Source organism: Micromesistius poutassou (assembly GCF_964030765.1).
Source record: "Micromesistius poutassou genome assembly, contig: SCAFFOLD_5467, whole genome shotgun sequence".
Taxonomy (NCBI): domain Eukaryota; kingdom Metazoa; phylum Chordata; class Actinopteri; order Gadiformes; family Gadidae; genus Micromesistius; species Micromesistius poutassou.
The window spans coordinates 138-15977 of record NW_028178679.1 but is presented as its reverse complement, the minus strand read 5'-3'; the positions used below and the strand labels follow the sequence as shown (position 1 = coordinate 15977).

General features: G+C 52.7%; 1 protein-coding gene across 1 annotated transcript; it reads right to left on the bottom strand.

The window, feature by feature from the left end:
* Positions 1-28: 28 nt before the first annotated feature.
* On the bottom strand, positions 29-15091 carry LOC311373491 (putative phospholipid-transporting ATPase IA). The gene is made up of 7 exons (XM_084490250.1): positions 15046-15091; positions 14701-14757; positions 13936-14043; positions 5014-5102; positions 4598-4690; positions 3142-3233; positions 29-1478 (listed from the first exon to the last, which is right to left on the bottom strand). The coding sequence occupies exons 1-7, from the start codon at positions 15055-15057 to the stop codon at positions 1381-1383; spliced, it is 549 nt and encodes a 182-aa protein (XP_084346376.1). The 5' UTR covers positions 15058-15091; the 3' UTR covers positions 29-1380.
* Between the last annotated feature and the right edge of the window lie 749 nt (positions 15092-15840).

Here is a 15840-nt window from a genome sequence, read left to right as displayed (position 1 = left end):
CTTTATCCTTTGTTATAACATGTGCCACAAGGCACTCAATGTGTATTTCACATGTCACATTGTACGAGTACAATACTCTGGTGGGGGGGGGCTTTTGTCTACTCAATAGTTGTGTATGTGTGTGAGAGTGTGTGTGTGTGTGTGTGTGTGTGTGAGAGTGTGTGGAGCACTGTTCTACGCTAGCTGGCTACGCTAAACTATTCTTGGCTAAGGTGGTCTAACAGGGGAAAAGAGGACTGGTTAGGCACCATTGGGATTGTTGCAGCCGAGTAATGTGTGGAATGCAATTACTAGTCACGAGCAATCAGCCTGCTGTGTAAAACATAGTGAGGAACTAGGCGTCAACTAGGTTGGCGGTGTCAAACTCAGGAACGGATAGGCCTACGCAGAATTAAATTAAAACCAGGCACAGTATTTACACGCTTTTTTCTAAATAATAATAATAATAATAATGATATAATAAAACATATTAGAAGAGCAACGGAAAAAACAAGTGGTGGATGTATGTAAGGCCTTGTGAGGCGTGTTTTTGGAAGTGCAGAAACAAAACAGAGGGATGGGTGAAACACAGTCAAAAGCGTCTGGTCTGAAGCGGTCCATTCAGGGCTGGAATACACTCGAGGGTGGGATTATATTTGGTTTAGATTGGTGGTTCATTTTCGCTTTCTTCCCTTGTTGGAGACTTGGAGGTGATTGTATATACGACTGCTCTTTGGCAATCCGTGGAAAGGACCCCTGCTCTGTGTGACCTCAAACAGAATGCCCCATCCCCTCTCTCTTCCTTCCTCTTTTACACTTAACAGTACATTGGTGTTACTAAAAATTCGAACTTTAATCCGATGAGGCGTTCTAAACTTTTTTTTTTGGCTCAACATTGATGATTTTGTTTACCTTTCTTCCTCTCATCCAATGGGAGGCGAGAGTCGACCCTGACCAATGGTGCTGCAACAGTCAGGAACTTCAGAACGCAGACTCAAAAGCAAACAAACAAACAAACTAACATAACAAAAACAAACAAAGAGTGCAAGCACAGTGCTCATTATGTCTGCTGGACACACAACTACAGCATAGTGAATACGCAAGTCAACACATGTCCCTCCTTATCAATCATCCCTTTCATAGTTTACTTTCTTTTTTTCTTTTTTTTAAGTAGAACAAGACAGATCTCACATCTCCTCCTCCGCCCGCCTAGTCAGATCGGATACTTCCTGTATCGCGTGGTCGGGGGTGGGGCCGACTCTTCCCCGACCAATCAGGGCCCTCCGCTCCCAAACCACCACTGCTAGGTAACGCGACTGCCGTCGATGACGTTGTTGTTGGTGTTGTTGTTATTTTTTAAAAGATGGCACCGGGGGGCGAAAAAGAGGAGGGGCGCAGCCCTCACCACTCGCTGGGCCGCTGCTTGGTGGTGTCGTACACGCGCACCACCTCCGACTGCGACACCACGCCGTTCTCGTCCTGGGAGAACGCGTAGCCGTCTGACCCGGGACGGAGGGAGGGAGGGGAGGGGGGAGGAGGGGAGGGGGAGGGGAGAGAGAGAGGGAGTTAGCATAGAGACGCACCAAGACAGAACCAAGGGGGAAAACCGACATGACAACACATGAGCTTAACATTAATAAACACAGAGCGTCCATTTAAAATGTATTCCAACCGGACTTAAAAGGAAACAGAGCTGAACAGAAAACAACGACATGAATTAAAAAATGAAGTAAATTAAATTAACAATGAAATGTCTCGGCCCGGATCCCCCTGAGTAAAGGGCTTTTTGCCGGCCCTGTCGTCTATCTTCCTTTAATAGGGTCCACACTACAGCTCAGGCTAGCGTCTAGGATGCCCTTCTGACCTTCGACCCCCTGGACTCACCTTCAGTGGTCAAATGACACCGGCCACTACCTGGAGGCCAGCGGGCGCGTTCAAAGGGTCGCCCGCTGAGAGGAGTGCATTGTGGGAAATAACAGCGCAGCGAGTGAGTTGTGTTATCTGGCTCTTTTAAGGTTTTAGGGAAACTGCACTCTATGCACTCCACACGGGGAAGGAGAGTGGAGGGGCAAAGCAATGGAGTGTGGGCGGGGGGGGGTGGGGGGGGCTACTGGGACAGGGTTAGAATGTGTAGTTCTACTGGTATGACTGGGAAAGATAAGAGTTGTGTCACACACTACGGCGTCGACACGCAACGAAAAACACACACTGCACACAAAACAAATGCAACAACGAAAAGGAACAGAGAGAAACAGACACAGAGCAACACACACGCACACACACACACACACACACACACACACACACACACACAGCAAAAAAAAACAACAGAAACCGACTAAAGCCACAAACCATGCGGTGTGCGTTCGACTGCACATCCTACGAGAGGCCCTGTTAGTGCGGGGGATGGGGGGGGGGGCCGAGGGGGCCCCCGGGCTACAGGGAGCCGTCAGCACCGTCGGAGCCAACAGCCTTGAGGACAGGATTATAGATGGGCACTTCCTGCAGCGGTCCGCGGGGGGACATAGCGAATAACAGCCCTGTGGGGGGCACGAAGGGAGGAGGAGGAGGAAGATGTCCTCTTCTCCCCCCAGAGTCGGCAGGGCGGGGGGGGTGGGGGGGTATGTGTGTGCGCGTGCTCAACGAATAACGACACGCTTCCTGTTTCCCCTGACTGCCTGCTAACCCCAACCCCCCCCCCATCTCGCCCCCCCCCCCCGCTCTCCACCCTCTCCCATCCCTGATTTGAATGGAGATTAATCACAGAGATCTAAACCCTGGGGTGAGGCGGCGTGGGGGGGGGGGTCCTCACGGCGGGGGACGCCTTCACCCTGGGGCGACGGGAGCAGAGCGAGGGTGGTCCGGTGAGAGGAGGAACGACCAAACAGAGAGGAGGGAGGAAGGGGAGGAAGAAAGAAAGACAGAATGGAAGACAAAAGGATAGAGAGAGAGAGAGAGAAAGAGGGAAAAGAAGGAAAGAAGGAGAACCAGAAAGGAGGAAGGAAACGGAAGTAAAGGACGATACTAAAGGAAAGGAAAGGAAAGGAAGACGTAAAATGGAAGAGAGATAAAAAAAAGAAGGAAAGAAATAAAGGAGGGAACAAGGAAAAGAAAAAGGAAAAGCGAGGCAGAGAGCGAGGAGGAAGGAGGAGGGGAACTCACGGAGTAGGTTCTGCTGCATGGAGTCGGAGCGGTACAGGCTGACCGTGCTCTTCTTGAAGACGTTCTTCAGGAGCTGGGCCCGCTCCGTCAGACTGGGGGAGCGCACACACACGGACACACACACACGGACACACACACGGACACACACACGCACACACAGTGAGTTTAGGCCTCCAGCAGAGCGCTGCGGTCAGGTTTAATGATCCATACATCAAGTGTCTCCACTACCGTGGGGAGGAAGGCATGGCAGCCAGGCGCCGCGGAGAAAGAGACCATGTAGGGAGACTCGACGCCGGGCCTCACTGGTCCTCACGTGCACACTGGTGATTCTGTGATGTCTGAATGGCTACCGGCGTGTGCGTGGTAACCGGTCAGAGGAGCACGGCTCTCGGTGTGCATCGTGTGTGTGTGTGTGTGTGTGTGCGTGCGCTACGAGGAAGCCTTGTGGATTTATGCGTCCGTGTGGCTCTTTTACAGTGTTTGCGCGCTCCTAATTAAATGAGCATCTGCCGAGGTGCTTGCATGAACCGTATGCTGGATTCACAAGATGTTGGCGCGGTGCACGTGTGTGTCTGTGTGTGTCTCTCTGCGTGTCAGTCTCTGTGTCTCTGTGTGTGTGTGTGTGTGTGTGTCTCTGTGTGCGTGTGCATGTGTGAGAGCAGGGTGCGGCGGGCCGGGGCCCAGAGGCCTGCTGGGTCTGGGCTGAGCGCCAGGCTGGCGGATCACTTTCAGCGGGCAGGAGATTTCACACTGATCTGCCCCCCCGTGCTAATGCCCACCGCAGGGGCCACGGGGGCTCCCCCGCCCTGGGCCCTGGGCCCCGCCCCGCCAAGAGAACCGCCGGGCGCTGGGGGCCGCGGTAATGATACATGGACCCGGGCTTTTATTTGAAAAAAAATAAACTTATTAAAAATAAACACCTGATGTCTCGCGGAACAATTCCCCCGCTTTGAAGGCGCTACGTGTTTGCGGTTTACGTTTTTTCTACGTCCGAGCCTTTTATTTATGACATGTCGAGTTGAGTGAGTCGTGCGAATGGAGGGGGTTCTCTGACTGAAATGGTTTGCGTGTTCAATCCTTTAAAAGCAGAGCCTGCTCCCTGTGTACGTAAGTATACGGTTTCAGGCCTGCACGGCCGCGTATGAATGTGTAGGAACACTGAGACGTATAGAACAACCATACCCACCAACCCACCTAGGTGCAAATTGCTAGTGACAGTAAGAAACCCTTTCCCAGACACTTTATCAACTCAAACATTCTGAACTCAAGGGCCATGTACACACACACACACACACACACAAACACACATAATTGTATAGCGAAATCGACTTTGGCATATGAAACCTGATGTGTTTTGAGTTTCTATGCGGTTGACATAGGGCCCTATCAGAGGGCCCCCCCCCACGAAGAGGGGACCGCTACAGGGCCCCCGGCGGAGAGAGAGAGTGCACCGTACCTCTTGCCGTGGACGACGGCTCCGGGGTCTTTAGACAGCGCCTCCAACTCCTGGACCTCGTCCACCAGGGTCTTGAAACACACCTTCTTCACACTATACACACACACACACACACACACACACACACACACACACACACACACACACACACACACACACACACACACACACACACACACACACACACACACACACACACAGGACAGGGAGAATTATCCCAACCATTACTCCCTGTGTGCCCCTGAGTAACAACAGACGAATCAGAGCATCGCCTGACCCCATAAAACACCCGCGGTTCACTGGTGAACGGAGGAAAATATATAGGACCCTTTCTAGATAGCTCCTTAAAAGCGCGCTTTCCCATGATGCACCCCTTCCTGTACGGGGTGGGGGGGGGGGGGGGGGGGGATACTCACACTTTGTAGGCCACGTCAAAGACCAGCGAGGTGGTGGGGATGAAGACCAGGCCAGTCCAGAAGACCCCCGAGCTGAACATCATGTCCGCCTGACCGAGGGAGGAACACACACACACACACACGCACACACACACACACACACACACACACACACACACACACACAGGTAGATTAATGCATCGTCGGGGGTGGAGGTGGTAATCTGAGAACCACACACACACACACAGCTGGAGGCACAGCCAATATCCTCCTCCTCCTCCTAGGGAGGAGATCCTGTGACAACAAATACACAAACTCATTACAAAACTCCAACACAAACAAACAAGCTGCGCTGTGGAAACGAAGGCGGAGGCCTCATACAGAGCAGGTAATCCTCTGTGATCCCCCCCCCCATCCCACCCAGATCTGGGTGGGATGGGGGGGCTGGGGTGGGTGGGATGGGTGGGTGGGGTGGGTGGGATGGGTGGGTGGGGTTGTGGCCTGAAGGAGGAACCCGGGAGCGTTGATGAGAGCACTGCTCTTTATGCAGGAAGTGTCCTGCGACCGGCTTCAAACAGTAGGGTCCCTTTTAACCCTACACTGTGCAATGTGTTGGGGGGGGCGGGGGGGGCTGGGGGGGTAAAGGCCCCTGGGGAGACATCACAGCAGATGGACCGAGGCTGCAGGTGGCGGAGGAGAGGTTTACACTTTGCGTTAAAAAGGTGCATTTCGCTGACCACTGGATGGGTTGATTTAAGCTGATGTCGGAAAGCTATGAAAGTAGAGAAAATAACGACTCCCTTCTCCCTTCCTTCCTGGGGCTGTATTCCTATCACTGTATTTTTTAGATTCTTGAGATAATATGAATAAAAACAATAAACAAGCCAATATGGACTTCCATGTCGTGTTTATGCTGTGAAAATTGTCCTGGCTCTCCGTCCAACAGCCTTGAAGCATTGCATCTAAAAGGTCAAAGGTTAAACGTTTGAATCCCATTGACGCCGGCTCTTAATGAACTGCGGTATCTTGATATTTATATACATATCATTAATCTAAATATAAATCCCCCAAATATTTTGGGGGCGCCAAATGAATCGTCCATGTGACATTGAAAGTGTTGTGCTTTGCCACGGACACACAATCCCCGGCAGGGGGAAAACGTTGTGATCGCATCCTCACCAGCGATACTAAACACAGAGACCCTTTATTTGCATTGGCGCCGACCTTAATCCACACATCACGCTAGCCCGCCAAGACAAAGAAACAAAAGCCGGTGAGATAGCTGTCCGCTCGGATGCAAAAAGCCCTGTCGGATCACAACACAAACCCTACGTCTTCATAACCCTCTTTGGCTCGGATCTGGCCCTCAGTCAGGCCTTAAAAACACTAGTTCCATCTGAATGGAGCCATCATGTGGACAAGTGAGAGGTGTGGTTTTGGATGGGGTGAGTGCGTGTCAGGGGTGGGTGGGTGGGTGGTGGTGAGGGAGCATCTGGAGCCCAGAGGGGAGGGAGGGGGGGGGGGGGTCGCCCTGGGGTGGGCGGACCCCCGTCAACTCTCCGGGAGAGAGGGCCGTGTTTGCTTTGGCCCGATTGCATTGAAACTATCTGTCATTACGTGTCAAAGAGCCGAACGCGCGCTCCTCGCATTGCACGCCGGGGCCTTTGCACGCTTGTGTCACTTGTTCGAACCGCTGGGGCCCCAGACAATGTCCTTCCTGTAACCTGAGGCACGCAGGGCCATGGGAAGGAGCCTTGGAAGACACACACACATGCCGACACACACACACACACACACACACACACACACACACACACAAACACACCTACATCAGCACGCACAATCACCGTCAAACATAAACACACACACACACACACACGTGCAATCAGTGTCAAAAGTATTAAAGTGTTCAGGTGCGCTCCAATGAGCTAATCTGTTGGTCATTACAAGCCAATGGACTTTGATGTCTGACACAACACAGGGGAGGGAGGAAATCCCAAATGACTGGAAATCAAAACGTCTTTCCTACAGTCTGAAGCGGCACGGCGATGAATGGAGCTTTTCTGTGTTGCCGGGCGACTGAAAATATATACGATTAAGGAAAATTGCCCGAGCCCACAGGACATTTTGACGTCAATTTGTAATTGACCCGGGCCCAGGAGAAATGTCCTCTATCCTAAAGACTATTCAATTATTTATATTTTTAACAGAGTGCACATTTTTAAAAATCGGAAGAAGTATTTTTCACGAAAAGTATCGGCCAATAAGCCCAGAGTGTATGCTCTGCATATTAAATTAGAGACTGCCAGAGGACCTCCACATTTTTAAAACCTTGGCCCCAAACAGACTGTCCTGCCCTGACCGACCCCGGGGAAACCCCTCCCAAACCAAGACAGGGGCGGGTGTCCACCATACCATTCCGGACCAACTTTCTTGTGACACCGTTTGAAATGAATGGAAAAACTTTTCTCTAAATAAAAGCGCAGCAAAAAAAACCATCCACAGATGTTTGTCTGTAACGGGGAACGTTTGAAAGGGAAGCCGCCCTCATACCCGCTGAGCAAGCAGTGACTGCTGCATGTTGGTGATGGCTCATACCACGGGCCCCAGGGGAGGTGAGACAGAGAAGGGGTCAGCTCGGAGGGGAGGTTGTAGAGAGAGAGAGAGAGAGAGAGAGAGAGAGAGAGAGAGAGAGAGAGAGAGAGAGAGGGGATGGGGGTGAGGGGAATGGGAATTTTCAGGGCAAACTAATAAACTTGTCTGGTTGTGCAGACGCTCTGCTATGGTGTGATGTTTTGACAGGCCATCCAGCCCCCTCCCGGCCAAGGGGACACACACACACACACACACATACTAACACAAACACACTTACACAAACGCACGCATGACACGCAGTGCAGACATACAGAAAAATAAAAAGACAGACAGACGGGCAGGCAGACAGTGGGACACACACACACACACACACAGAAAAATAAAAATAACAGACAGACGTGCAGACAGACAGAGACACACACTAACAAAACCAAACCTGCCTAATCAAAGACACAGCACGCGAACACACACCCCCTCCGCTCTCTTCTGCAAAGACAGAAACCGTGGCAGCCATCACAGAAAACAGCGCGAGCGAAACACGCAATAAATTCAGCAAAACCACCCCCCACCCCCCCACCCCCCACAAAAAAAATAACCCAAAATATGGGAAAGACATTTCAAATCAAACGCCAACGCATAAATCTGCAGCAGGAGGATGTCAGCGGCGGTGATCCTGGTTCTGCGCATGCAGGCCCCCTTAACCATGACCATTAGCGGGGAGCGTTGATCCCGGGAGTACGTCATGCAAGGAGGAGGCCAGCCAAGCATGGGATATAGGCGCTCAGTGATAACAACTCCAAGAATGTTAATGCGGGGGCCATTGTGATGGTGAACGCACGCAGAGGCACACACCACCGAGAGGCAACGTCCCACACCAGACACACACAGACCGAGAGAAGAGCTATGGGTCTCACACACACACACGCACACAAACACACGCACACACACGCACACACGCACGCAACTGCAAAACATAGCACACACACAAACACAGGGAGGCTAACGTAGAGACAAGCACAGACTCACACGTTTTCAACTGCAACCCAAACCCACTAATTGCTGATGAAACGGTCGTGATGTCAGTCAATGCTAATATTGAGGCTGAAGAGGCTGAATACGCAGCTTATCAGGGTGTTAAATTAACACTGTTAATCAGGGAAGGAGGGGGGAGTCGTGCTCCTGTCCCAACAGCCAGATTAGATCTACAGGACCCCAAACAAACACAACAATGGGAACAGGTACGGGGCTGCCAGGACATTAGGTTAAGAAGACAGGGAAGGACTGCTGTGAATGGAAGATTCTGATATGAGAGAGAGAGAGAAAGCAAGAGCAAGAGAGAGAGAGAGAGAGAGGGAGAGACTGAGAGAGAGAGTGGAGAGAGAGAGAGGGCAAGAGCAAGAGTGAGACAGAGAGCAAGCGAGAGAAAGCGAGAGCTAGAGCATGCGCGCGCGAGAGAGAGAGAGAGAGAGGAAGGCAAAGGTGTACGTTGGGGTCCCAGCATGTGGCAGCTCTGAAAGCAGAAGCTCGGGGGTTTTAAGGCTGGATGAGGCCCGACAGGAAATGCAGAGCGGCACAGAGGAACCTCCGCGAGGAAGACGAAGTGCAAAAGTAGAAATAGTAGTAGCAGTGGTAGAAGAGACCATAAAAGAGAAAAAACGTCAGCGCACGAAACAGAAGCGAGGTCAAGCCCAGAGACACACTTTATCTCTTAGCAAAAACACACAAACTCCCGCAAGAAAGTCGACGAGTGGGCCCTCAGGGGGCGATTCAGGGGACAGCCAATTTGAGCGCAGCTGACCTGGGAACACACACACACACACACACACACACACACAGGGGGTTCATCTCCCGCTCTATGACGGGTGTGTGTCACCAAGACCCTGAGCCCTTCATTAGACCAACACGGGGGTAATAAATCCCTTGGATAAACACTCAGCGTCTCCGCGCAAGTCTGCAGGGGCCGCGGCTCCTCAGCTCTGCTTTCAAGGATGGGCTCCCGCCCGTTTAGAAAAACACAAACCCGCAGACCGCGAATCATGGCTTGATTCTTCAAGCAGGGCAGACAAGAGTCTTTATTTATCTCTGCATACGTTAGGCTCGTCGCGTCGGTGGGAAACATCGGCCCGTGCGTCCCTTTGTTGTGCACCAATGCGTCCAGCGGGCCGGCCCCCGTCAGAACGACGCAGCACGGAGGAGCGATGCGATGGGTTTTCCATGTGCGGGAGAACTGGTGTGTTTTCCATGTGCCACAGTGACAGATCCAACATGGCCCCTGAGGGAGGGTTCCCCCCCCCGCCCCCCCCCCCCCCCCCCACTTCATAGGACTCACGCGTGGCTCTTTGAGAACAGAGCCACGGGGCCCTCAGCCCCACTGGAGGGCAGAACAAAGTGAACGGCGGAGGTGTCGGTGTCTGATTTCCTCGCTACGGTTTCTCACAGGTTTAACAGCGGCGAAGACCTACTCGGGGGCTGGGTGAGGTGGAGCTCCAGGGTGGGGCGTTTTTTTTTCCCCCCGTAGAATAGTGCCATGCCGTGTTTCGAGACAGAGATATATGAGGGGAAATTCTGCACCATCCCACACTTACTTCTTCTCCATTACGAGATCACACCTGCACGCACCATCTGTTACCAAACATGACCCAACAGCACACGTGTTTCTGTTGGGCTTGGACACGGAAAAAAAACCTGTGGTGGCCTGGGTTCAAGATGGACCTTATGGTCTGGGAGTGGACAGGTTGGCTGGGGAGAGGTGAGGTCAGAGGTGAGAGTATATGAGCGAGAGGGAGAGGTGAGGTCAGAGAGAGAGAGAGAGAGAGAGAGAGAGAGAGAGAGAGAGAGAGAGAGGGAGGGAGAGAGAGAGAGAGGTGGAGGAGAGCTAGAGAGAGAGAGAGAGAGAGAGAGAGAGAGAGAGAGAGAGAGAGAGAGAGAGAGAGGTGGAGGAGAGCTAGAGAGTGAGAGGCGGAGGAGAACGAGAGAGAGTGAGAGGTGGAGGAGGGCGAGAGGTGAAGGAGAGCGAGAGAGGTGGAGAGGAGAGCGAGAGCAATAGAGAGTGAGAGAGAGAATCCAAAACAGAACGAGAGAGCGAAAGATACGGGACGGGGGAGGGACAATTCTGAAGGTGCACACTTCAAAGGAGGTGGTCGGGGGCGATGTGATGCCCCCGTGACGTGTGCTGTATGCACAGCTGTGGGTTGAACACAGACCCCGTCTCCGCCAGAGGTAACGCAATCGGTCCCACCGCAAGAATCTCCCCTCATTCCTCCGTAAATCCCCTCAATATCTCAACGCGACGGCGGCGGCGACGGCGGCGGCGACGGCGGCGGCGACGGCGGCGGCGGCGGCGGTGGCGGCGGCGGTGGCGGTGGCGGCGGCGGCGGCGGCGGCGGTGGCGGCGGCGGCACGCCCTGCGGTCCACCGCTACGCTGCACATGGAGCTCACGGCGGAGAGAAGGCTGCTTGCCGTGGGCACCCGTGCACGGCAGTGTTTTGTTACAGACAGAGGAGCCGCCCAGGTGGCATTTACATTTAGGGCGTTTAGCAGATGCTTTTTTGTCTGAAGCGACTTACAACGGTCCACACACAACATTCACACACCGACGGAGGCGGCGTCGGCGTCGACCACGCGATGGCGACGGTCAGCTCGTCGGGAGCAGTCAGGGTGAGGTGTCTGGATCTCTAGGAGGAGCCAGGGATCGAACTCTTATCTCCTGTGACCTTTGGAGAGATGACGGACGGAGTAAGATGACGGGAGCCGGGGGACAGAGTCTACCTGAAGCTGGCGCAGCGAGGTGTGGCTAAGCCGCAGAGCGACCGGCTAGGAGGGGGGGGTGGGGGATTACATCACTTGTAGAGAAGAATCGGACATCTCCCCTTCGCCACCCGTGTCCGGGCAGAATGGACGGGGTACGCGGCCGTCGGGGTGATGGGTGAGATTACCCCCCCCCCCCCCGCCCCCCGGGTGTCTCATGACCTGTGGTGACCGTGAGGGGCGAGGAGAGAGCTGGTGTAACCGCTGACGGATGTGTTTCTGATCCAGCCGTGTTACAGTGCGAGGCACGGTGCGTGGAGAGAAGCCGTCTGAAAGGGTGCCGGTGTGGGTTGCACTACTGGCCCTTCGGCGGTTCACAAATAATAGAGAAACGAGGCCAGGACGAAACGCAGAGAAGATGTGTGGGGGGGGGGGAAAAGATGAGAAAAACATGTGAGGGACAAAAGACATGTGATGACACATGTTAAAAGAGAGAGAGAGAGAGAGAGAGAAATACATTTTAGAGTTTGAAAGAGCTTGAAAGAGTGCATCCAGGAGGAGGAGTTGAAGAATGTGGATCAAAGGGAGAGAAGGAGAGCGAGGTAGGGGGGGGGGGGGAGTGAGAAGAGAGCACGAGACAGACTGACCGACCGACCGACCGACCGACCGACCGACCGACCGACCGACCGACCGATCGAGAACGAGGGAGCGGGAGAGATCGAGAGATAAGAGTGCGAGAGTGAGGGAGAGAGCAAGAGACGTATCAGTCGGGTGAGGTTGACCCTCGTCCTCGTTCTCGGAGGCTTTCGAGGGCTCTCAGGTGGGGATGCCGTCTGATGTTTTCTCAGGTGTCAGGGGCGGAGTAGGGTGTGTGTGTGTGCGTGCGTGTGTCCGTGTGTGTGTGTGTCGTCGGGGGGGCGTTGGGTTACACTGCTGGCTGCAGGGCGACCCTTACTGTCGTCATCCAGCGCTGTGGGCAGTGGATGAAAGCCACCCACTTCTGACAGACTGCTTACTGGAGGACTAGTGGGTCGAGAGGGGGGCGTGTGTGTGTGTGTGTGTGTCTGGGTGTGTATCTTGTGTCCGTGTGTTTATGCGTGTGAAATGGATGAGGAGACTAAGAGAAAATCAAAGCAGAGGTCCAGGCGGGGTCTCGGGGGCCCCGAGAAGCAGCCAATGTGCCTAAACTCTCATGGCCAGCCAGGGGGGGAAACGCACAACTCCAGTGTGTGTGTATGTGTGTGTGTGTGTTAGAGTGTGTGTGTGTGTGTGTGTTAGAGTGTGTGTGTGTGTGTGTGTGTTAGAGAGTGTGTGTGTGTTAGAGAGTGTGTGTGTGTGTGTTAGAGAGTGTGTGTGTGTGTGTGTGTGGGTGTTAAAGAGTGTGTGTGCGTGTTAGAGAGTGTGTGTGTGTGTGTGTGTTAGAGAGTGTGTGTGTGTGTGTTAGAGAGTGTGTGTGCGTGTGCGTGTGTGTGTGTGTGTGTGCGCGCGCACGCGCATGTGATTTGCTTTTGTTTTTACTGTGACTCTTGCCACCCCCCCCCCTACCAGAAGAACGCGTACAGTCCTAACGTCACCTGCGGATACTCAGGAGCGAGTGAGAGCGACGTAACCCAAACACATGGCTAATTGGCCCAATTAAGTCATTACATAACACAAGCCAGAGGTGGGACCCCCCCTCTGGTTCTGCTCAGAGACCCCCAGTGTCAGGTTATACAACAACAGTCAAATAAAAAAAAAGAGAAAGAAAAAGAAGAAACCCAAACTGGGGGTCGAGTTCACGGCGTCTGATGATTTAAGGGATCCTGAGTTAATGAGTGATGGGCACCGTCACGATCAAAGGACTGGCTTTGTGCGCCGGACGAGGAGAGTCGTGTGTGTCTGTAACAATGTGTGTGATATGTGTGTATCCCCTCTGTATATATACTGTATGCGACCTGGGCTGATGAGCTGGTGTGGTTACGTCTGCTTACATGTAATCAGTGTGTGTTTGTGTGTGTGCGGTTGTGTGCGTGTGGTTGTGTGCGTGTGTGTGTGTGTGTGTGTGTGTTGCGTCTCGGTTAGCCAAGCTGTGGGAATATCTGCCTAAGTGAAAGCTTCTGTGTGTTTTGTTTACGTCCCCTGAAGTGTATCCCGTGTTCATTCGCTGTTGTTTACAGTGCTAGTGAGACAGAATGCACACGTGTTTTTGTGTGTGTCTGCGTGTGCTTGGGTGTGGAGATTGTGCGCGCGCCCTGTTTATGTATCTTTTCCCATTGTTAGTGTCCGTCTGAAACTCACCTCGTCTCGCTTCAGTAGCCCTAACTGTTCGGCTGCAACGCGCGTTTCTGCTGGTGTTTGTGTGTCAGGCTAGTGTTTTTTTTTGTCTCTGTTATAGTTTGTGCATCTGTCAGTGTGCGCTCTTGTTTGTTTGTGTCTTTTAGTGTCCCTCAACGGTTGTCGTTTGTACGCGGGTCCGGTAGAGTTTGTGTGTCGGGTGATGTTTGTGTGTCTGCTAGTGTCTGTGTCTCTGTTATAGTTTGTGCATCTGCTGAGTCTTTTAGTGTCCCTCACCTGTTGTCGTTTGTACGTGTGTGTGTGTGTGTGTGTTTGTCGTCGTTTACCTCTCCGGACATGTCGGGGGCCAGCGTGATCCAGGGCCAGAGAGAGGAGTAGATCCCGAAGAACACCACCCACAGGCCGATGCTGCCCCAGATGGCGATGTGGCTGAACTGGGGAGCGGAGTGGGACAGAGGCACAGTGAGAGGCTTCTCTTGCTGCTGGGACCACATGGGGTTACAGGAGGGAGAGGCCCCCCCCGGGGGGCCAGGAGGGCTGACTTGTGGCACGGGGGTCGACGTCCTTCTGGTGTTCTGTATTGATTCGTAGCGTTGAGCGCTTTGGCTTTAACCCGGCAAAGTGGATTACCGGAGCGAGAATGGGTCAGGCATCCCGACTTATGGCCGCTGACATGGGGATTGAAACCTGAATCTTTAGGCCGCGAGTTCAATCGCATTATTTTTCATTTGTTCCTGAAAAATAAAACCTCCTCACCCTATTTTCTGCATTAGGGAAATACCATTTTATTAGTTCATTCAATTACCCTTCTATGGGGAATTAAATGTCCTGCATTAAATAAAGCTGGGCTTCCTCTGCAGTGTTTCCATACAACTGTTTCCATAGTGTCTGTGTCATTGCACTGATGTTATGGTTACAAGCCCAACGAGGGCCAATGAGGGGCCAAGCTAGCCTGGGCTACAGAGCAACAGCAAACAGAGCGGTATGGTCAGTTAATGTTACATAACCTCCAGTCCTATTAAGAGAGAGAGGAAGAGATCAAAAGACCTCTACACAATGACAGACAGACAGACAGACAGTACTGGTCTTACCATGGTCCAGGACGAGGTCTCTAGTCCGGCTTTCAGGCAAACTGTGATGACCACAAACTATGGAGAAACAAAAGGACAGTTATATTCCAAACTGAACCTGTGCCTCTACAAACCAAATTGAACAGTACAGTACACGTTCAATCTGGAACAATGAGTTCACTGGGACTTTCATCTGGAAATGTATCCAGCCAGCTATTATCATTCATTATTGTGCTTTGCACTCGTCCGTCAAGCCACATCAGAAGACAACATTCCAGTGCTTCCAGGACGCCTCAGTCCCTTTAACACACCAAACCACCAGAACGTAAACTGAGGGGGAACATCAGTGGAAGGAAAATTGCTTACTGTGTAAACCATGTTGCCCAAGAGGAGATAGTCGGGCGTCTTCCCGTTGCCAAACACTGTGTCTGTGAGGGGGGGAGGGAGGGGGAGAGGGGGGGGGGGGGGAAATGGAGAACAGAAGCTTTCTGAGCATCGAGGCAGACGCCCCTGAGTTTAACAAGCTGTTCCCTGGAGCGCTGGAGCTGTGCTAAGCTAGCCTCTAGCTCGCTGGCAGAGAGCAGCGCCTCGCCCGTGGGAAGAAAAGGAAACGTATGGATAAACTGCAGTGTGACGGAACTCTGTTGTTTTTAATGCACATTTTTCCCAACCCCTCTCATTTGGAGCCCAATGGGATTATGGCCCGTGAACATGGGAAAAAACGAGAACATAGGTAATTACGTTCATTACCGCCCCGATGCGAGTGGATTCAGCGCAGGATTTCTCCGTCACAACTATTAGGAGCAAGGCTTGTTATTGGAGGCCGCGGCTAAGACTGAAGGGTTTGGGGCGATTAATCACGGTGGGAATATTTTGACATTCTCGCCGATTCTCGTAAGGCCGGCCGACGGACGACGAGACCGGGCTGTTCTGCCGACCAAACGGCAGATTGCGTTCAGAAATCGACCAATCCAACGCCTTTGGGGCGTCTTTATCGGTGTGTCGGAATTGACACGAGATACCGAATAAAAAAAACAACTAGTATTTTGATATAATCTAAACAAAATAAACCGTCCGTTCAAACCGGTGGGCGTGGGTGAGGGTGGGTCGGTGGGGGGCCGAGGGAGTGAAACATAAGTCTGTAGTGCGCGACCGCCGGGG